At 43.4% G+C, this 24,247-nt stretch overlaps 1 protein-coding gene across 1 annotated transcript; it reads right to left on the reverse strand.

Moving 5' to 3' along the window:
• Window positions 1–5: 5 nt before the first annotated feature.
• On the reverse strand, window positions 6–24,247 carry MEF2A (myocyte enhancer factor 2A; the record flags this gene model as incomplete). The annotated part of the gene is made up of 8 exons (XM_009080971.1): window positions 6–75; window positions 488–614; window positions 5,416–5,542; window positions 9,105–9,128; window positions 10,709–10,899; window positions 20,580–20,639; window positions 20,818–21,037; window positions 24,080–24,247. Coding segments are annotated over 8 exons (987 nt in total), but the record flags the coding sequence as incomplete, so codon positions are not given.

A 24,247-nucleotide genomic window follows, 5' to 3' on the forward strand; every position in this document is an offset into this window, starting at 1 on the left:
GGTTCGGATTTGATGTTGATGTTTTGGTTGGTGTTAATGGACAGATTGGAACCCTGAGATAGCTGGCTGCCAGTGCTGGGGAGAGAAACCAAGAGGCACACGTGAGGAAACGCGAGGAGCGGGAGGAGAGGGACGGGGTGTGTGGCTGGGGTGTGTGGCCTCGGGCTCAGCTGCAAACCAGCGTGGAAATAAATGCTCCCGACTGAAGAGCAGAGGTGAGAAAAGCATTAATTACAGGTCTGAGCTGCATTAACAGAAGTTCAGAACAAACAGAAACGTTTCCTATTGCCGAACAGTGCAGGTGCCTGCAGGGCCACAGCTCATCAGCTGAAGGCCTGGGGTGACCAAAGGGACAAACACCGGCACGGAGCGCTCCGGCAGCACAGGCAGGAGCTTACAACGGGCTCGTGCTGGATATTCCCTGGTGCAGATGATCCATGTGGAAGAGGCAGGAGCCCCCCAGTGCACCAGCACCCCAAGTACTTACACAAGAGAGCTGAGGGCTGCTGGACCGAGATGGTGCTGCTGCCAGGCAGACACCTGCCCTAAGGACAGCATTCCTGGGGAGTTAAATCCCTGCAGGGCAGACAGGTCTGCACTAGTCAAGGAGTAATCTGAGAGAGAAAAACGAGAGAGTAATTTATAGATTTTTAAACATATACATACTCATCCATACGTAGATACGTAAGAATTTATGTGGCACACACGAACACAAAGGCTTTCTGCCCAAAACAAATAGAGCCAAAGGAATCCACACGTGGAAACTCGGAATCCTGGGAGCACTGCTCCCAACCTCAAAGGGAGCTAACAGGACAGAAGCCTCCAAATGACAAGGATTTCTGCATTATCCTTTCCGTTCCTACATGTTGCTGTGTTGGAGCTTCTTCCAAACCCACAGGTACAACACATTTATGCACTGTATGTGTGTGTGTACCTTACAGTAAGACTATTTGTATTTTAAGAGTTTTGTCTGCATAGACATTTCAAAATGAGACAAAAAGGGAAGAATCCACGAGTCACTGCACAGAACGGTGGTTCTTTCCCAAATTCCCTGCAGACTGTGGCTGGTTCCCAGGTGGGAGGCAGCAGCTCCTCAGACAAGACACAGGAACCATCTGGTGGCTCATGGCACAACACAGGTCATGGTCCTACAGCCCATGTCCAAACCCAACCCCTGGGACAGCAGGGCCAAAGCCACTGCGATGAGGAGACTCTGACCTCTGTGCAGTCCTACTGCAACACATCACATCCTTCCTCTCTCCACAGCAGCACTCCTGTCTGATCAAACTGTCACCTCTGTAGCAAAGGAACAAAGAAACCTCTGTATTTAGAGCTAGAAAATATCATTCTTTAGAAGTACAATTTAAATGGAGACTAGAAAACAGAACCTATTGCTGAGCCACAGGCAGCAGCTCTGGCTCTTGGCTCTGGTGCTGCAGTGTCAGTTCTCACTTCATTCACAGAACTGAACCTACTTTCACTTGATTGTTATCACTCGTGATTTTTTCAGGTTTGAAAACAAAGTCAAACACTTCTCTGTTTTTAATTATTTTGTAATAGAGTGTCCTTAAAACCACCCCTAGTCTCTTGAGAACATGGCCAAACTGTACTGCCAGTAGAGGCACCAAATTCTGCTTAGGTTGGGCTTGGTTTGTGTCACCCTGAAATGCCACCACCACTATGACCTCTCTCTCCTGAGATGAGCTTTCTTGAACAACCTCCCCATTCCCATCAGCCCACGGGAGGAGGATCCAGGGCAGCAGACCCCTGTGCTGTCACAGAGACACACACATCCCTGCAGGATCCTTGCTGAAGACCTCAGGAGTCCCAGCTGCTCTCAGCAGGTGAAGCCTCTTAAGGTGCCTTTTTGTTTCCTTTCTTCTCAGCTGACACTTACACTGGAACTCTGAGAACCCTCACCCATTTCTGCAGCGATTCAGAAGGGTTTGTCCCACACTGATGGGCCCAAAGGCCCTTTTGCAAGACTAAAATTAAATCTAAACACTAAAAATTACAAGTGCAGCTCTCCAAGGAGCAGGACACACACTGAGCCAGGCCTGGAGCAAGTGCAGCCAGTGCCAGCACTGGAGATGGATGTGCTGTGCCAAGGGGATTTCTGTCAGAACAGACCTGAAGAAAACATTTATAGGAATTCAGTTCCCGAGTAATTTTTTTCCTTTGCAGTTACAGCTTTTATGATAACGCACAATTAACTTCTGGTACTCCAGACAGAATGTGTCTGATGACAGGGTCTGAGGAGATATTTTCCCAAAGAATATTCATGTCACCACACAATGAGCTGCACTGCCATTCCCTAAGTATTCCCCATATCTGCTGGCACTAACAGCAGGACACCCCCTGCCACAGGAGTGACCCGAGGGGAGATGGAGAAGTCAGACAGACAAACAGCTGCTGCTGATGGAAACCACTGCTGCTGGGACCCCACCAACGAGCACCTCTGGAGTCTGTGCCCCTGTGAAACGACTGACCTAAGGGCAGGAATACAATTCATGGCTTGGTGTGCTCTGCTCGGGTGTCAGTTACTAATTAACTGATTGCTGTGAGGGTTAAATATTGGTTTTACTGCCTGGACTGGTTTAGAACCAGTAACTCAGTTGGTTCTGGCCCTTCCCCCAGCAATCTGCTGAAAGAAGTTCTCCAGCAAAAGAGATTATAGAAAGTAGGATATTTGTGGAAAACTGAGACCAGTGTTTTAATTAAGAATCCAAGAGCTGAATCTATTCCTTCCAGCTCTGAAAAAACCCCTCTATCAATCCAGAGAAACAATTTAGGTATTTCAATTTTATCTTAGTCCTTGAACTGCCAAACTGAAATTGCTACGTAAGTGGTGACTGCCCTGAGAATCCCCAGATGGCAATTTGGTTTCAACATCAAATTTCTTCCTGCAAATCCCCTGAAAGGCTCAATCTAATAGTGATTCTAAAGTGTCTGAAAACCACTAAAGGCTAAAAGCTTTGCACAAATTGCTGCATTATCAAAGGAAGTGGGTTGGGTGTAGCATCACATCCCAGTGACACCAGCACTTGTCCACTGCACAGGGCACCACAGTTTCCAGTGTCTCTGCTGCTTCCCGAGATCCACAGTGCAGCCCCTCAGAGCCCACAGGTTATCCTGGCTGAGGGATGCACACAGCACTGCTTCCCCCTTGGAGTCAGGTGGGGGTCAGTCTCTTCTCCCAGGACAAGAGGGCAGAGACTCAAGCTCTGCCAGGGGAGGGTTAGGTTGGATATTAGCAAGAGATTTTTTACAGAGAGAGTGATCAGACATTGGAATGTGCTGCCCAGGTAGGTGGTGGGTTCACCATCCCTGGAGGTTTTCAAGCTGAGACTGGATGTGGCACTTGGTGCCATGGGCTAGTGACCACAGTAGGGTTGGACTGGATGATCTTGGAGGTCTCTTCCAACCTGGCTGATTCTGTGATTCTATGATTCCCAAAACAACATCAGACCCTGCGTGGGAACAAAGGGATTTGGTAGGTGACAGGTGACACTCAGTGTGAGTCTTCTGAGCAGGGACCAAACTGCTTTAAACAGCCATTAAATACAACACATGAACAACCTTTGGGGCAAGAGTCAAACCAGGATGTGTGTGTTCACCCAACTTCTGCTTCTAATCCAAACTAAGTCACCCAGCATAACCTTCACTCCGCTCACCACACTGTTCCTGCAGCCCACCAGCTCCTCCAGTCCCTGCTGGAGACTCCACTCCCTCGGGGCAGAACTGGGTGCAGGATGCTCAGCACTGCCCTGCAGACAGCAGCACTGCCTCCCCAGGGCACTCCCCGGGCTGCAGGCACCGCCCCGGGCACTGCCTGCGGGGCACTGACAGCTAATGAGCTCATTAACACAGCAAGAGACAGATACCAGCAGATGGGAGGTGCTTGGCTGGCTAAACTAAAAACTGCAGGGAAGACTTCCAGAGCTAAAAAAGTAGAGAAAATGTATAGAATCCCATTTTTGGAGGGGGAGGAATGACAATGCTTCCAACCTGCTTGATTCTATGATTCTATTCCACGTTCAGCAGCACAGACTCCTAACGCTGCTCCCTTGCACAGAATGGGGATTACAAAACCTCTTGATCGCTCAGGTTTTGGCTTTTGAAGTTTTTTGTGCTTTGTCCTGACCTTTGCACAAGAACAAGACCATAAGGTCACTGACTGCAGACCAGCACAGCATGTTTTACCCTTTCCTGACCACATCACTGCAGAGGTGCCACCAGTGCTGCCACCGGCTCAGCTCTGGGCTGGAACGTTTTGAGGCCTGATGAAATCCCTCTCTGACACTGGGGCAGCTCCTGCTCTGTTCCAGGAAGAGCCACCCCTGGAGCACACCTGTGTCCCTGTCCCCCCTTCCAAAATCCATGTTTTAACAAATTACAGCACTGACATCTGAATGTCTGAAGTAGAGTTCATCTAAAGAACAGCAAACTGGGAATTATTCCCTTTGCTTTCCCTTCAGTTTTAAGCCAACAGCTGCTTTGACTGACGAACAGAATTCACTGACACTTCTCTGCAATGTTGCTTCTCTGCAGGTGCAACTGAAAATTAAACTCTGCTGCACAGATAATCAAGCTGATGCCATCAGGGCTGCAGCCTTCCAGGAAAATGATTACAAAAATTCCTTCCCTGATTACATACAGGGACTGTGACAAATAAAGAACCTTGAGACTGCAGTGAAAATTATCTCTGCTGGGATGGAGACAGAGTAGGAGGCACCACAGAAAACCGCTGAGGTTGGAAGATACACCTTTAGGACCATCAGCCTTTCCCGCAGCACTGCCAATGCCACCACTAACCACGTCCCCAGGTGCCACATCTACATGGCTTTTAAATCCCTCCAGGGATGGTGACTCCAGCACTGCCCTGGGCAGCTGTGCCAGGCTGGACAGCCCTTCTGGTGAAGTGATTTTTCCCAATATCCAACCTAAACCTCCCCTGGTACCACCTGAGGTCATCTCCTCTTCTATCACTTGTTACTTGACCTTCATGAACTCCTTTCCAAACCAACAAACCACTTATCACAACAATATTACCAAATTCCTTCCATCACCCCCAGCTTGGATAAGAAGTAGTTTTAAGGTCCTGCAGACAAGAGAAGTACCTAAAGAAGAGATAAACCTTAATGTAAGGCATTCCAGCTCCCAGCTGGATCTCTGGAATGCTCCTGCCCTGAGCCATGGATGTCACTGTGTCTCCCTGCACTTGCAGCCTGATGGGAAGTCCTTCCCCATGGAAGTCTCAACATTTACACACTCTACAAGCTGAAGGCTCAGCTGTGATGAGTAAGAGCCTTCACTTGGGCTGAGGAGGGAAATAAAGCACAGTGCCACAGAAATGCCAATCACAGAAGCCTTGCAGACCCCACAGTCCCAACCCTCACCCCAGCCAGGCCTTACCAGTGTTGTAGGCAGTGGGCATGGCCGAGTACACCAGTCCCTGCGGAGGCAAACTCGGAGTTGTCACCGACACCACGGGGGTGGCAAGAGGCTGTGTGGACTGAGAACTGCTTATCCTTTGGGTGTTCTATAAGTGATGAAAGATAACAACAGAGCTTGTGAGATCCGTGGCAACAAGGGAAAACCAGCTGCTAATACAAAGAGCATTCCATGACAATGTGCTGCTTGGGTTTAGGTTTGGTCAGGAATAAATCCTTTTGTCAGGATAGATTTTCTAAACAAGCTGAAATACTTCAGGACAACCAAAACAATCTCAGCAAACTGAAATGAAAAATGAACTGAGACTCCCTGGGCCACTCCTGAGCATGCAATGCAGATGGCAACAGTGTTAGAGCTGCAGGACACACAAATAATGCAACTTCTTAGGGAAACACACAGCAATTCTCAGAAGTTCTTAAGTGATTTAAGAGTTTGTAGTGTTATTTTTATAGGGGTTTTAGTGCAGATGGTGAGGTGCAGTTCCACCAGAAGAGATTCTCCCACTTCACAGTTGTTTATCCAATTTCCCAAATTTCAGCTGCCAGTTTTGACACTGTGCTGACTACACCTGTCCCGAAAGGAACACAGAGATCTTCTAAATTTGTGTTGATAAGACTTCAGTGAGAAAATAATCTTGCTGTTCCCATGGTTCCTGAGAAACCGAGAGAGTACTTGTTATAATGCAGATATGTTTCCAAGCAAATGACATTTGAGTTCACACAGAGCAACTGTGCCTTTTGACAGGAAAAATAGCTAAACTAGATTGTCTCACATCACCTAACTGTGGGCACAATTTGGCTTTTTAATAACAGTCTTTCTTTCCCATACACCAGAGTGAACATCTGCAGCAAACACATCACTCAAACTAAGCTCTAACCAAATCTGCTGTGGAGAAAACCTTGAATTAAACCCTGTGGTGAACAGCACCAGACAGCAGAGCTGCTGTCGCACAATGTTCTGCTCTTCATGGAGGCAACTGCAAATCTTCCCTCAAAACAGGAGGTTCTACATGGGTTAGCCATGCCAGACACTGTCAGGAACACAAAGTGCTAGTTTTGTAGTTTTAAACAACAGATATTGAGTTTTATCTGCAGAAGTCTCAGCAGCAGCAGCAGTCCCTGCCCTCTGTGTTTCTGCATTCTGACAGACCATTCCCCAGCCAGGGAGTTGGGTTCCAATCTGCTGGACATAGTTTTTAAAGCAAACCTCTCTGTAGCTATGAGAAAATATTTGCTATGGAAGCAGCAGTTTTTCATCTCCTTCGTAGGGTTCCTCTTTCAGCTTTAACAGATGCAGTTCCACTATTCTCCCTTGTTTCAGGCAGGTGCACAGGTAGTGCAGGATCTACACCATTTCAGTTTTACCTCTGCTCTGGTCCTGAGAGAAGGAGCAGCATTAAAAATGCATCGTTGCCTTGATAATGCCAGAACGAGCAGGTACAGAAATGGGGCTGTGCTCAATTTGAAGCTTAAATTTGTGAAGATGAATTGAGGGTTATCAATCTTGTATCAATCCCATTTAAAGAAAGAAGTCTATACTACATCTTCCTTATTAAAATTAGCTGCAGCTTTCCACAGGCTCCAGCTTCCCTCCCGTGCCCAGCTGCTGCTGCACTCCCACCTCTCAGTCTCCTGGGCATTTGGGGGCTCTCTGGCATTTGCTGCCCAACACACACATTGGCAGATGTGCCCACTCTGCCCCAGAGCTCCCAGATTCCAGAGCTCCAAGTCCCAGAGAAAGTCCCACTGCTTTCCTGTGTCATTGATCCCTTTAAATCACTTATGCACTTCTGAAAATCTCCCCCTGACCAGGTTTATCTGGCATAAAGGGATGTTATTAGAGCAGATTTTTGTGTCTGTCAGGAATTGACCTCTCTCCAAAGCTTTCTTGGATGGCAGCCTATAAAGTTGGGATTAGTGTATAATGGAAAAGTTAAGAGGAATATACTGGGAAACAATCCAGACCAAAGGATTTCCCCATGGGAATTTTTTTTGTGGAGTGGCTAATAAAGGTGGTTTTCTGAGGTAGTTATTTCTGAACATAATTCCTGAACACTCAGCCATAAAAAGACACTAAGAAACATTTAGGTGTGTCCAAGATTTGTTGTACTTGGAGGTTCATGACAAATTTCAAGGTTTTTCTTTTAATTTCTTAGACTGGTGAAAGCATAACAGGAAGGATTCAGGATCTTTCTTTCATGCTATGCTGCCATTTGTAACTTTTCACAGTCAGTGCTCAGCTCCAGTGCTCACAGACAGGAGCTGGAGCTGCTTCCCAGCACGGGAAGTGGCACAGCAAGAGAGCTGCCGGTGTAGTTCCCATTTCGTCACCGTTTGAGGAAGGCACTGCACCTTTCTTTGTGTGAGTTCTCTCCTGACAGCCACCCCGGGCTCTGGAGCCACTAGATGGCCCAAGCTCCACACGGGATGCGACAGCAGCGCCTGCGGCAGCTCTCGCTGCTCTGGCACTGCAGCAATGTGGGCCAGAAGGAACACCTCAATTCCAGGGACTTTGCTGTAATTCCAACTGCAATATCGTCTTGATTAAGTGTTTTTACACTGAGCTTTATTTCCTGCGCTGACACAGACACTTCTCTCTGAAGGTGAGAGGAACATGTGTGAGAGCTGTTGAGCTGCTGATTCATTCCAATGAACCTTAAAACCTCCAATATTGACTTTCACAACTCATTTTCCTTTACTTTTGTAAACCTGTTTCTCCTGTTTCAGGTCAAAATCACCCACCAGCATGCATTCATCAGGAAACTCATCTAAATCACTACATTTTCCATGCTTTCATGCAATCAGAGCCTCATGTTAGCAACAGGTCCATGTTCAAAACCAAATCAAGGTCTACAACAGGCCAATGATGCAGTATCTCCTGCATGGTCTGTGCCACAGCAGCTCCACAATCTGCAAATGGCTCTAAAAATAAGCTATGAATTATTTTAGCCTTAATTTTCCAGACAGAATGCCAAATGTTAAAACCTTTTGGGAAAAAAGAAATAGAATCCAGGCAAATCCCAAGAGTTTCCTTTCAAAAGGAGACAGTCTTTCCACTGGAAAAATAAAATTTAAAAAAAAATTAAAAAAGGTGGAATTATTCATTTGCAATTCTCTGTTCCTTCTGGTAAACAGGGAACAGCCCTGTGGTGTGATACTCTCACGCAGGATGAAATAATTCCAGGCTCCAGAAAGGTGACCTCACCAACAGTGATGTCATCTCCTTGAAAATAAGAGAAGTAACACAGAGCTTGTGTTACAACCTGAAGAACTTCAGGAGTGAAGCCACATTCTAAAAATATTCCAAGAATTTAGAGGATGGTTAAGTGGTTATTTGTATTTGACATACAGTACATCTCCTATACACATGGACAGTTACTTTTAAGGCTCTTTTCCAATGTTCCCTCCAAGAAAAACAGAAACATTTTTCAGGAAAAAAAAATAGAGGTTTACAAATGGCAAGTGCTGACTTTGGATGTGTTTTCAGCTTGAATTGGTTGGGTTTGAGTTTGATAAAACAAATGTATTTTTGTCTGCTACCAAGGGAACACTGGAATGGTTTAAAATATGGAATGAAACTACAGTTACAGAGCTGGAGTGAGAGACATTTCCAGCATCTTTGTCTCGCAGCAAACAGCAGCCCAAACTCACCAACTCCAATTCATCCTCCTCCGACTGTACTCAGCAAACAAGAGGGATAACACAGTTACTAAAAATAGCAGTGCTTCAAATCACAGAAAAAAGTCACGTTTGCGCTTCAGGATTTGTATTCATTTTCATTAATAATGTGAATTTGCCACCTGATTCTGCAAGTAACACTAGAGAAATGTAGTATTCCAGGTAACTCGTGTGAGTGCAGAACACAGCCAGGAGTGCAGAAGGGCTCGGTGACCCCAAGGACACTGACAGCACATGGAGATGTGGAGCCTCCGGCTGCTCTGATCCAATCAACCAGCTCAGCAGCAAATACTTCTCACACACAACCATCATTCCATGCCAACATCTCCGCTCTAAATCTCCTTCCAATCCCCTCAAACAGACAGACAAAACCTAAACTGAGTGCTGTGCTGTTCTTCACAGCAGTAAATAGGTGCTGTGCACCACGAACATCAGAGCTACATTATCATGATCCTCTTCTTGCTTCTATACCTAATTAAAAGGGTAATTTTCATTTTAATTACCAGCCAGTGCACTTCCTATCTCTCCCTCACTTCAGTATTCCTAGAAAAACCTAAAACTTCAAGAATCATTACTCTGAGGCTAATTATAGCTTTTGTTACTTGGATTAATTTGGTATTATTCATCATAAATACCAGTAACAACTGTAAGCACTTGTGGCAGCTTAAAAACAAATCAGAATTGCACAGGGAGAACTTGTGCTATTTACATCCTGCACCTCCTGGTCATGGGCCATTCTTCATGCACAGAAAACGTAGGCAGAGATGTCGAAAATTTCTACATGACAGAGAAAGACTAAGACCAAAGGATTTGGCCAAGTAAATTAAAGGAAATATAGAGTAACCCTTCCTGAAAGACCTGTTCTGGGCTCAGGGCTGTGGTTGCCTCATGGCTGACACGAAACTCGTGTGCTATTCCAAATCTGGGCTGAACAAACACCACTGCCAACATGCCAAACTGCACAGTGGCACTGAGAGGTACAGACAGGGGCTGAGCCTGCACCTCAGTTCTCTTTCATGCCCTCCCTGAAGACATGACATCCACCCTAGGACACACAAGGTCATGTTCCAGCACACCACATCAAACAAGTGCTTCTCTCAGACCACCCTTACCGCTGAAGCGACACTTCACAGCCCACAGTCATTACAGCCCGGGAAACACAGGTACAAAATGTGCTTTAGGGCACATTAATAGAGTTCACATCCCCAGGAAGATCAGCCATTCCTCCACAGAGTAATGCATAACCCTTTTTAAAACCCACATCCTCCAAACCAACAGAGTTCTCGGGACCAACTCAGTGAGATGTCAAAGCAAACCACCAAAATCTCCATGTCTATGTCTAGGATTGCACTGTAGCCCCATTTAGGTCAGGATGCTATTTTACATCTAAAAAAAATCCTTATAAATGTAACTTCTCCCCAGGTCAGACTTTATAAGTTTGATTTTCGTCAGTGACATTTCAGAGCACAAACACCTCTCTCACTGCACCCTGTGGTAAGCAGGTGGGACAGTTCCTCCCTGTGCCAGTGGACACAACACTCCATTTCCACAGTGACAGAGCAAATGTTCCAACTCACCAGTGGTGGCATCATGCCCTTGCTGGAGGGTGGGATGACAACACGGAGGTCAGGCTTGCGGTTGTTCATGCCGAGATTCCCTCCTCCAGGGGGAGGTGGAGACTTTGTAGGCATCACTTTGCCCAAGCCATTCCCACCAGCACCAGTTCCCAGTAGACTCGGTGAAGCTCGAGAATTCACAAACCCATTTCCTGGAAGAAGACAAACACATGGACTATAAGACTGAGGAGATGCAGCAGTACAAGAGTTTGGTGCTCCTGTCTCAGTTATGAAATATTTCTTTTGCAAAACTTTGATAACAAACTCTCAGCAGAGGCTCAGGATTGACTCATCGACCAGACACAAACCACTCTCACCAGAAGATCAATATGCAAAGGGAATATCACTTCAAGGACACATTGTGGCAGCTTAAATGCTGAGAGGAGCAAATTGCCAAAGTACTATTTCTAATAACATCCGTTGGGTTTATTGTGCCCTTTGAAGTTCCTCCAGGCTGAGCTTGCACAAGGCTCAGGCTTTGCACAACCCACTTGGTCCCACCCCCACCCAGCACCAACTCCACTCCATTGTTGTTGGGGAGAATAAAAAGCTCAGCTCTCAAAGTTTCTGTTTCTATTCCTGTTCTCCAAATATCTTCAAGACCTGCAGGACTATTTCACTATCATCAATATATGCTGATTATTGTATTTGACAATCCTTTCCCCTCAAATTCCCTCCAGCTCTACCTGTCATTTTGCCATTTATCAATGGCACATATTAAGCAATTTATCAATGTCAGGTCATTTATCAATTTATTTTACATAGATCTTTGTCTACCTCAGTCCTGGTACTCGTTTGCAGTGGAATTAGGCCAGCCAAAGCCTCCAGGTCTGGGATTCAGCACTGAAACCTCCCAGAGCTGAATATGCTCAGGGAGAGGCCTCAGCTAATGCTCCAAACCGATCAGAAAGCAGTAACCAGACAGTAAATCAGTGAAGTGCCTAATCCCCTATTTTCCTGCACTGACAAAAGCACCAATCATGTTAACCAAAATATTTTTATCAGAAAAAAAAATTTAAAGCCACATTCCACTCACAGAATCATATTTATAGCAACAATTCCCAAAACACACAAACCTTATTCAGCTGCAAAGAGGGGGAAAAAAAAGGGGTTAAGGAGAGTTTCACAACAGGGAACCCTATGGTTCACCCTACAGACCCTCTGTGTGTGTGTATAAATAAACACAATTCATAGTAAGATTCTGTTTGCACTCACACTGCAGCTCTGAAAGCAGCTTTTATAGTCCCAATCAGGGAGAAGTCCAGGAGACAAAGTTCACTGTGTGGGAAATTCTCTCCCAGGCGCCCGTAGCGCCGCGCTGGCACCAATTCTGGGTTATGACTCTAATTTGAACAGGCCCCTATGCCCCATCCAATTTATTCCATTAAATACATATTAATCTAAAAGCAATTAAAATAAGGAAGTTGTCAGTGTCACATTCTACCTTCTTGAGCCACAATTTTTATGGCTTCAAAAGCATAGCAAGAAGGAAGAACAATACATGGAGCAGTAAAAGCACAACACACGACGACGAAGGCAACTGGTAGTAAGTGGTACTAGTGAGATACTCAGCTGGGAACCTCAGTGTGAATTCCCCAGGATGCTGCTGAGCCTCCTCCATTCCTCCTGACCCTTGTCCCAGGGTGGGGGATCTGCCAAACACAATCCTCATCATTTCCCTCTCCACCATAAAAGGATCAAACACATCACCAGCTCAGAAACTGAAAGAAGCAAAGATTAATGTAAGAATCAGCTCTTGTGCTGATTTGAAGATATTCCACTGAGCTTTAAAAAGGTCTTTTGGAGACAAAGTTATTGCTAACGATTTTGAAATAAATAAAATGGGAGTAGAAGTTACTGGAATTTGCAGCCACAAGACTCTTGTGCACATAGATGAGCAGAAAACTCACTGCTTTTAAGGCAGAATTTCAATTCTGGATTTACTTTGTGGATTTCCTCCTGTGCCAAAAGCCTGACCATACATGGATGATCTGCGACGTCCCTTGAGGTTTTCAAGGTTAACAGAGCAAGGAGGAGTTATTCTAATTTAGTACTTTCCTGAAGCATTTGTATAGGAGATGTGGGAATATGATATTTTAACTCAGAAGTTACAGGGGAAAGAAGGAACATGGCAGAAATAAAAAGGGGTTTATGTCAACATTCTTCCTTCTATATTAAAAACCACAGCAAAACCTCATTTTGTGATTAAAGCATCTACATTCCTCTGTAGAAAACAGTAGAATTTGCTCAGATGCTTCTAGCTTAGTGCTAAAATTCAGCTGGAGTGGCTGGAAAGTTGGGCTGGAGCTGAGAATACACACTGGAGCTAAACGTGCTCTTGACTGGTAGGAGAAAACTCAACACAGTTGGGTCATGTGGGAAAACCAACCAGCCAGAAAGAGAAATGAGGTTCTGTGCTGCCCCTGAGGTGCCTGAAACCGAGACAGTTTTTGTAGAATCACGATTTTGCTAGACACAGTTGTGCACCAACACCTCTCCATGGTAAATGAGCACAGCACCAGGCTGCCAGAGCCATCCTACACAATGGACAGGGGAAAAATCCAATGGATTTGGAAACAGACACAAGGAAGGGAAAATATGAGCAAACAGCATGATTTTCACCAAATTCTATCTCAAACTTTCTTCCAGGACCTCCCTTTCTCAGCAAAAATGCCAGAGCATTTACAGAACTTACTGTACAAAGGAAGTGAAGTCTGGGCTTAGTGTAATAACAAGCAGCACTTTATCACTCCCTGAGCTGCCAGAGTTACCTTCACACGCCAACGCTGCTCTGAGCCCAGTTTAACCTGCAGGACAATCACACTCTGTACAGACAATTGGGGCCTGGGCAGCATTTTGGTCCATCCTATGATACCATTTCCTGCCCTCTGTTTTCAAGTGTTTCAGTAGTCTGTGTGTTAAATCTGGACGGTGTCTGTCTTCCACACCCAATCCAGTCATTTCCTGAGCCCTTGTTCCAAGGCTCTGCCAATCCTTCAGAAACATTTCATGCTTCTAGTGGTGCTGTCAAAAACAACAAACTCCCTGCCACTGCCTCCTCTGCACAGTATTATTCAGCACCAGGGCAGAGTTAAGGCATTTATGCAGACAAAAGGCTGAGCAGTTCTTAAAAGGAGTGTTAGAATATATTAAAAATGGAAAAAAATGTCCTCAGTGTGCAGTGCTGTGGGTCTGAATCCACAGCTCTGTGTGATATGTAGCTGCACTGAGCATCCAGCAAACCCTGGAGTGACTGCATTGATTATCTGAAGAATCATATGCTGAGGCTGCAATAAAACTGTAGAATATTCATTTTTGGTATGAAACTTCCAAGTGTTTTTTCCTGCTAATAATCTAATAATAAAATCAAATTACAAGTTTAGAGTGAAAGGATAACTAAAAGCATAGTGTTTCTTGGAGCAAGGTCAGGAGCCAGAAAAAGATAATGAGCACAGGATGATGCAACTCTAGGGCTGTTTGCCAAACTGAGGTTTTAATAACCCCATAAATTCTACTTACTATTTTGTAGAACACAGAAATTGTTTCTACCCCACCCACTACAGATCTTCCCCAAACACAATGCTTTCTGTTTAAAAACATGATCACACTGAAAATGGAACCAGAACATCAAATCCTACATATGGGTAAAAATAAGACTGGATTTACTTCTGTAGGAAGAGTTGTATTTACTGCTAATTCCTTAAACCAGACTGTGAAAGCATGTTCCAAACAGTCCTTTGGAACACAGACACCAGAGCAGAGATAAGCTCTCACTTATATGAATCATAATTTAATTAGATTTGATGATAACAAACCTGCCAATACACATTACCTACTTCTGGGTTAGTCAGGAAATGTTTACTTCTGCAGTAACTGCTTTTCTGAAGCAAAATGTTAAACCCACCCCTGCTACAACTGGATATTCTGCCCTCAGAGACTTAATACAGCTTAATCTCATTCCTTGTCCTGCAGCATTCAATTCCCTGAGCCAGACTCTTATTTCACTGCATAAATCACATCAGCTGAAACAATGAGCACACGTGGCTGGAAAGGACTCCATGTACTTATTACTACTCAAGGAATAAATTATAGGCATTGATGCCATTAATCTTTTTTCTTTTTTTTTGTGGTTCACCTTTGCAGAAACTGAACACTTATACACAGGTTTGGAGAAGAACTGTGAGCAAGCAGCTAAGCAATGGAAGATTAAGCCAAAGTAAAGATGGTGGTAAATAAGTATTTTTGCCTCAAATGACATCACACAGCCCAACAAATGAACTGAAAATTGTGCTCGCATGGAGCCATCAATTCGCTGTACATCACAAGAGCAGATAAAATCTGCTGAAGGAAAACATTTCCATGTAGAACCTTGGGCAGGGGAACATGTTGCAAGTAAACACAACAATAGCATTTCTGTGTACATTAGTTGCTCAGTTTGTTTACTTTGGGGTTTGGTATGACAGATCTAAGTAGAAATTAAAAACAGCATATGCCATTCATACCATTTTCAGCTTTGCACAGTAATCACTACTGATTCTCCCATTGTTTCAAGAAGGCCAAGTTCTCAGCTTCGGAAAGAACTTAACAGATCATCCCAAGGAAGCTGAAAGAAATCTATTTCTACTGATATTTACAAACCAGTATGTCAGATAATACCATGATTAGAATTAAAATACACCTCTGACAGAAATATAAGATCTTGGACCATGTCTACCATGTAAGATTCACACTTTCCAGGCATTGCTTTGGATATTAAAAGGCAGCAAAAGAGAAATGCACATGACTGAATGTCAAGGGAATGCTTAGTCATGTTACGAAACTAAAAAACCCTAACTTCCCAGGTTGTTGGAAATTCTTTTGCCTAAAACTACATGAAAGGAGACAAAAATTTCAAGGATATTTGGAATTTAAATGGGCTTTCTTCAAACCAGGGTTACTATTCAGAATGCAACAGCAAACCTAAAGCAAATGCCTATCAGTTTTGTATCTAAATGTCATTCAACTTGGTGTGAAATGATTTGTTATACACATGGCAAATTCTGACCACAACTGTCGTGTACCTCTCAGCAAATGACAAATTATGCTAAGACAACAAACACATAACAATACATGAAATTCCAACTACAATCTAAGGGCCACTGAGGGGCTGAACACGTGTGAACAGGTGGTGTCCAAGAGAAATAGCCACAATTTAAAATGTTTTTTATGCTGATTCCAGTCAGCCATTTTCGTGAGCTGATGTAATGAGAGGGTGATGGATGGATCAAAGTTTGTTATGTGCTGACAAGGTCCAGCAAAGGAAAAGGGTTCAGCTTGCACCCTGTGAGACAGCTGGTCTGCAGCACACTTCCAGAACTCCTTTTCCTCGAGGAGAGCCTGGGAGCTGTAAGAGCAAATAGACTGCTCTCAGTGCTCTTAGGGATCCTTCAACTCCTTCCTTGGAGAAGGGTGAAGTGCTGACTGTTGTATTACCTGTGTAACCTTACAGAGGCAAACCATGATGCCAACACTATTGACATTACAGAGCAAGAACCTTTGTGCACTGCATTTAGCATCAGCTGAGCACACATTAATCACAGCCCTTTCAATGCAGGCTGCGAAGTGAGGAGCTGTGACTGGTGGAAGAGTCCCTGGGCAGATACCACCTGGTACAATGAAGAAGCACAGCAGATCAGAAATACCACCAGGAATGGACAACCTGAAGAAGGAACATGCTCAAGGTTAAATGCTGCTTCCCTAAGGTGGTTGCCTACCACAGTGCCAAGCCTTGGAGCTGCTGCAGGTGAAACAGGCTGGTGAGTTTGAGGGTAGGGGTGGAGGGAGAAGAAAGCTGTTTTCTTAAGGAAGTGACTGATAGAACCAATGCAGGGATTTTTCTTGAAAATTTAGCAGGTGTTCTTCCAGAGTTGGTTGAATTCTTCTCATTGTGGTGTCTCTCATTTAACAAGCAAAGCAAGACTAGAAAGGTATGCCCAGAAAGCCTTGTTACTGAAGCCTTGGTGCACTCCAGAATTGCAGTGTGCTGACTCAGACTTGTGAAAGACCAAGCTCAAAGATTCTTTTATCCTCAAACATGCAGAAAAAGCTCTCCCCATCAGCCAAGCCCTCAAGACAAAGGGAACCATTTACAGGTGTGGCTTTTCACAGTTCTGTCCTGATCCCTTTCTGGCAGCCACCAGCAGCTCGCAGGTGCGTGCAAGCTGTCAGTGGCACCTCTGCATAATCCTTCCTGGGGCCAGGATCAGAGACCACACATGATCTACACTGACTCTTAGCAGAGATCCTACAGCTCACAAGACACAGCCTTTCAAGCAGGTTTATCCTTCAGCTCTGTTCAAAGAAATTCAATATTCCAATATTCAATATGCAAAGTTACTTGACGGTCTCAGAATCTGAAGATTTTGAAGGCATCAGAGGAGATACAGCTCTGGAACAAAGAGGAGAAGTTCAGTACAAGCTGACTTAGATCCTTCTTATCCATTCTGATGATGAAATTGTGAGAGGAAAGATAATCTCCCAGAAGATGACTTGAGTCCATAACCTGCATGACTGACCACCAGAAGGGCTACTTCACTGACAAAGAGATGTACAGAGAGATAAAGCTGTGCCTTTGTCAAATCATAAAGAGCCTCCAGTTACAACAGCCCCTTTAAAATCACCTGGGCCTGGGAAGAACTTAGGGAACTCATCTTAGTCAAAAGGTCTCAGGGTTCATGGTTTTCATGCAGCCTTGGCAATGAAAACCAGCTCAGGTCCTTGCCACGGTGCTGGCTCAATGCCATATGTGAGAGATATGGAAGAAAAAGCAGAAACTGGATAAACATGGTGGCATTTTCGAGCCTCTGTAATTCTCAGAGTCCTCAAGGATGAGCCAAGGTCATTGGAAGTGCACTTTATTGGCAACCTCAGGATGATTCAAAGTATAATATGATTCAAAGTATAATCTACTGGAACACAGCAAGGCAGATCTCCTCATGGCAAATTTGAAGGTGATTCATCCATCCATCAAGTCCTTTCAGTTCAAAGTCAAAGGAACTCCCCCTGCATTTGGGTGCTCAGAGCACAAGAGGCTCTGCTTTGCCTGATTAGAAGCCACAGCCTTTTAAGAGGACTAACACAGACATGCAATGTCTGTTCAACCATGATGATGCTGACAACAAATACCAAGTTAGACACATCCTGGTGATATGAGACTCTTGAAGCATGTCTGATGCCCATCACAAATTGCACAGGGTTTAACACTGACCAGGGGCAACAGCATCATCAAAGTTCTTGCTCAAAAACATTGGCTCTAATTAGCATTAAAAATAAATCAGCTCTAAAGCAAACACTGTTACACTGATGGACATTTTCCCCCTTCTAAAAACTGATCTATTTGCCAAGTAAAAATTTTCAGCAAATGATTTTGATGTGGTGGGTAGAGCTTTAAAAATATAACAAAACACAAATGCTTTTTCAGAGTTCTGACAGCTGCATGTGAAGGAAGCTCTCACTCAGTATTATAAAGTGATCACAAAATTTTCTGTTCTGGATATAAAAAACCACCTACCAATCTTTGCTACAACACACAGATATTTTTACTCAAAGTTATTTTCCACAGAAAAACTGTTAAGTTGGCAGATTGACTGCTAAAGCAAATCATTTCCATTCCAATCAAGTTACACAGGACTTGAGAAAACGACTCATGTGAACTCAGTATGAGCCATTTTATGCAACATCTTTGTTTGAACTGAGTCCCAAATAAGCAAGATAACCTTTACTTGCTTCTTGCTCAGAGATAAAGGCATCGAAGTATCTTTCGAGGAAATGAGTACAAAATCTCAGATGCACAAAAAACCTCCTAATGTCAAAGATGGGTTTTCCCTTTATTACAAGGGAGTATCTGGGAATAAGGCTATGCCAGGACTCCATCTTTACATCTGACATCATTCCTATCAATTGTGAGCTGCAAATCTGGCACATGACCTTTCACAGCTACATCCACAGGAGAATTCTCCATTCCTGAGAAGCTTCACAAAAAAAAAACAAAACCCTGAAAGCTAAAAGAAGAAAATAGATTTTTAAAGTGAATTCTCCACCAAATGCAGCAAGAAACTGAACCCATTATTGTCTGCAGACATAATTAACGCAATATACATCTCACAGCAGCTGTCAAGCTCCAACTGACAAGTTAGCAGATTAACTCAATCTGGTTACAAATGGTTTCTTGATTTTGGTTGTAACTCTGCATCTGTCAGTATTTAAAAGCTTTTACGCCACAACTTGTGCTCTGGGTACTCTGGTTTTGATAATCACCCTGAGGCTAACCAGGAATTTGAGCCTCACTAGAGGTGCTTCTCAAAGATGATCCCCTGTTCTTGCACAGCCACAACTCTTACTTGCATGACAAACCTTTCTAGAAGTGAGTGGGTATATGTATAACATTTTGGGTGTGATGTGCTGGAAAGCAAGAGATAAGTGATGCATTTTGACTTTTTACATAAACTATTAATAAATGTAAGAAGGAAAACCTTTTACTGCATCAAATATGTTCACCAAGCTGCTGTAACTGGGTGTTTCTGCAGTTTGATACCCTACAGCAAGTGCTGTAAACAACTGTTTATTTGCTTATCCAAAGGAGCCTTAAATCTGAGGCTGCTGTTCCCAAAGCCTGATTTTGGGAAAGAGGCCTGAAACAGCCTGATAATAAACTTATTTAGCCTGCCTTGAGAAATACTATGGAAAGCAACATCTGACCTCCACAGTTTCTAAAAATAGTCATCTCTTTCCAACTGAGGAAGTTTCCTCCATTTAAAATCTTGCTTACCTGATGGAAACCACTCCTGAATATTTCATATCTTTACTGCACATAGCGAAAGAATGGCTAAAGAGGGGAAAGTCAATCCTGTGCTTTCAGCCTTGGACTTGCAGCATTTTTTATTCATCAACTCAATTGCCTGACTTGATGTTCAAAGAACTTTATCCCAGTTGCCATAGTAAGTAGCCAGTGGGCAAATACTGAAAGGTCAACAGTTGCCTCTCCAATTCCTACCCACAAACAGGTACTGAGGGGGTGACCTGTATGTGCAACACTGACCTTCAGCCCCCAAGACATCTAAAGGCACAGAAGGAACACGAGGGCTAAATTTTGTTCAGGGGAGACAAAATATTATTTCAATCAGAGTACTTCCCTGTATTTTTACCGAAGACCAAAAAATACTGTGAATTTCATTTTTGGCAAGATCTCTAATTTGTTTTCAAAAGAAATTCTGATCATCTTCCAAAATTAAGACAGACCAGAGCTATCAGCTTCCAAGATTTATTGCTTTCTTTGTCTATACTGCTAGAAGATAGTCAGCAAGATACACATGGCAATACAAACAGCAGAGTCTGTATTTGCTCCATTTTGATTGGCATCACAACCAGTACCAAACGCCCAGGCCCTGGGAATACTCGAGTTGAGAACAGAGCTGAGCTGCCTTTAGTGCAATAGTTCAGTAAGTGCAGTGAATTTCATACAAAGTAATAAATTTGGCAAACATCAGATCTGTTGCGAGTGCTGTAATTACCCCTGCAGAGACACACAAAAGCAGGAGCAGTGTGCTACTGCTGAAAACCACTAAAACACAAAATGCAAATATTCCTGAAGTGGAAAGGGCACAGCAGTAATAAGTTAAAGGCCTGATGAGAATTTACCAAACCTGACAATTACAAGGCAACTAAAAAAATTACAACCTTTGTTCTCCCACAAACACTTTTGCAAATGAGTCAAAATAAAAAATTGCTTTTGAGTTGCTGAGAAACTGAAACCACAATACTACTATTGTCAGCAAAGACATGATACTGCACTTACCCACGGGACTGGTACCAGCTCCATTTGGCACTGTGAGATCAGCTGTCCCCAGCATCCCACCTAATCAAAGGAAGCCACAGCATTAAACGTGTCCTGCCACAGTCCTGTGTCAGCTGTGCAGCAAAAAGGGGTGAAAATGCACTGAGACTGTTAAGAATTTGGGAGGCTGGTTTGTGGGTTTCAACCAAAAGGGTAGGAAGGGGTCTAACAGGAAAGCACAGGAGTCCTGAGGCCTCACCTGCGTTGCCAGTGCTCGGTGGTCTCTGGGGAGCCCCAGGGGACACGTTCCGGTGCAGGGTGGTCTGAGGGGGTGACAGCATGGTCGTGTCCGTCAGGGATGAACTGGCTGCCAGGGATGGGGACACCAGGGAGCTCCCTGGGTTGCTGTAGGTTAAAGTGTTGGGATTGGACACTGGAACTGTAACCGACATGGAGAAGTTCTGAGCAGGCAATCCAGGCTGGAGGAGAGATGAGGAACACACAAGACACCACCATTAGAATCAACTGCGTTGGCAGAAATAGCACATTATAAAACACACATTGAAGTTTGCCAAGGAGTAATCAGGTTGTTGTTTTTTAAAATGAAGTTAATCATGTTAGTTTTTAAACACTATTAAGCATACAATTTGAAACATCCATTGGTTGTAAAGCACAGTGTTAAATTCTTGTACATCACAGAAATACAGTTCCAAAAGAATGATTCAAACTTCTAAATACTCAGAGTTCAAATACAGAAAAGTGAAAATATTCACATGAATTCACAAGCTCATAAATACAACAAATTAACCAGTTAATGTGGATTATTACAAAGCAATGACAAGCTAAACATGTCTACAAATCAATGAACCGTTGTACCTTCCAAATGTAAGCACCAACATGCACGTTACAAAACAGTCAGTTATTACACAAAAAAGAAAAAGTTAGTAACATTTTTTATGAACAACTTTGCCAAAAATATTGCTACTAATCTCCAAAACCTTCTTTTCCAACAGACTAAAAATGTAAACAGATCTTCAGAAAGTCACCAAGTTCAGCAATTGAATGTAAACACATTTCAGGTTCCCAAACCCCTCCCTGAACACCCAACTCCATCTCCTTTGCAAATCTCATTTGTTAAATTCTCATTTTTACAGCTTTATTGAAAAGGCAACTGGTTCTGTGAAGTATATATGTTTGTTATTCAGCAGCCATTGAAGCAAAAGCTGAGCTGCCTGCCCATCTATGGTACTCATTTGGTCATGACTAACTTGTTTGGCCTTTGTCTCATTCCTATCCTTTGACAGTGATGAGTTTCTGCAACAAAAGGGACTATTTTCTTTCACAACTCTCATAATTACTGGAAACAAACCCATGACAGGTACAATTTAAGGGTAAAAATCCAGTAGTATTTACTGACAGAATAGAGAGAGAATAGTTTTGATTTAGAGGTCAAATGCAGATGACCAACACTCATGGCATAGCAAGTGTTCTTAAAAAGATGCAATTTCCTCACGTGCATCTCAAAATTCAGTTAGCATGATACTTCTGCATGAAAATGTAGATAATACTAGAAATATAGCAATAATTATACAAATTCAAAGAGCAGAATACATTGTCTACCAGAAACAAAATCTCTCCCTAGTGAGAGCCAATGACAATGTCCCTCCTGAAGCACTCTAAGAATAATTATCAATTTTTGGCAGAGATGGAAGGAAAAAGTAATGAAGCCTAATGATGTAATGCTAGCAAATCACTCACAGTATCTAACTAATGACAAGCCATACTGTGGCACTTGTTTGCTTAGGAAACTACTGAAGAGACTATTCAGTATCTCCCAAAAAAGGTTGTCACGGAGCTCAAACTGAACTGGAAATACCTGAAGTGTGCTTGACACAATGCTAGAAGCTAACAGCTGGGATATTTTCTCTGTAGCTTTCTCAATCCAGAGCTAATAAATGACAGCTTATTATCCCCCCACACCTTACACTGAAGGCTGCCTCTGCCCATCTATGGTGCTCATTTGGTTACAACCCTTCACGCTTTGCCTCATTCCTATCCTTTGACAGGAATGAGTGCAAGAGAACAGGAGAAACTGTGTTCTTATACAGTCCCATAAGTACTGGAAATAGAAACACACTAGGTCAAACTGAAGGTAGAAATACAGAACTAAAGAGCGAAAAAATAATGCTGCCATTTTTATTTAAACTGATGTCCATTTAGGCTGTTCACCTCTGAAAATCAAGGCAGAGCAATTGAGCTGGAACATACTGAGAGATGAGGCCTGAAGAAGTCTCAGCACAGAAATGTTGGACAGCAAAAGCTTCAAAACGAAGCAAAACCAAAAGATTCCGGGTTCATTTGAGTATGAAGTGCTAACAGAAGTGATGCTGGGTGTCGGGTTGCTGTTCAGACCCCAGAGTTGACCTTATTGCCCTGAACCATGATATCATTTCCGGGTCCAGCAAGTCATCGGAGACACTGCTCAGCTGCCCCAGGATCTGTGCTGATTAACCTAGCCAGTCCATTTCCTTCAACTGCTACAAGACTTGCCAGGTTAAAAATCTCAAAGGCTGTGGCAGAGCCCTGTATGAGTTTTCTTAGAAAACACTTCCCCTGTAATGCTCTACACTAATTGGTTTTTGTAGATGGAAGTTAAGTGCCATGGTGAACACCCCTGTTAAGCAAGATGAACACCACTGTTCTCCCCAGACTGAAGTTCTGGAGCCAAGTGACTTATGGCTGCACATGGGTTAGGCACTTGGGGGAAAATTTTCAGACATCTTTCCGTGTCCAAGGAATTATCTGCTAGAATTTCAGAGGGAGAAATCAGCAATCTTTTGAGCCTCTCATTGTGCATCTTTAAGCATCTAAATACCCTTCTACATCCAGAAGCAAGCAAAAGTTAATTCCACTAATTGGAAGCCAAAATTAATCCAATTCTCTTTGCCTGCTTGTAACACACTGTAAAATCTTGATCAAATCAAGACAAGATGTAAATAAATGATTCAACATCCCACAGCAGAAATCTATCTTTGTAACAATATTTTAGGTGGGATTAGATAATGCACTGAGGCTCCTGGAATTTAGAAATGTTATCTCATGTTCACAAGGTATGGAAAACTGAGTGCAAAACAGAAGCTGGAGATAATTCTTACTCTTTAGGATAAAATGCATTTTAACAAGGTCTCGTTTTTCCTCAGTAACGTGTTCCCTTCTCAAGCCATCACATCCTCTTGTCTTGTGGTTTTCAGTGGGAAGCAAAGACCAGGATAATTCTCATGCAGGTAATAGAAGCACAAACCAGACTGTAGTACTCACTGCGATTTTATGATTCCTCATCATATTATCAAACTCTTCATTAATTTTTTTATACTTTTCCTCTGTATGTGGCGTGAGCACATAGGAAGTGTCAGGGTCCGGGCTGTCGCAGCCTCTGTGTTCCTTCTTGTTCAGAGCCTAAATAATGAAGTTAATAAAAAGGATCAACAAATAAAAAGTAGAGGGAAAATAAAAGTACTTACAGGGCCTCGCTTGAAAATAAAATCACTATCTTCATTTAGTTTGCTGAATCTGTCCTCCGATAGTGGACTGTGCTCAAAGTAATCGTCAGCATCAGGGCTCTCACAACCATTAAGGCCTTTCTTTCTTAAGGTCTGAAATACAATTGGAAAATTCACATACAGATCATA

This window comes from Acanthisitta chloris, unplaced genomic scaffold (genome assembly GCF_000695815.1).
Source record: "Acanthisitta chloris isolate BGI_N310 unplaced genomic scaffold, ASM69581v1 scaffold42508, whole genome shotgun sequence".
NCBI classification, from domain to species: domain Eukaryota; kingdom Metazoa; phylum Chordata; class Aves; order Passeriformes; family Acanthisittidae; genus Acanthisitta; species Acanthisitta chloris.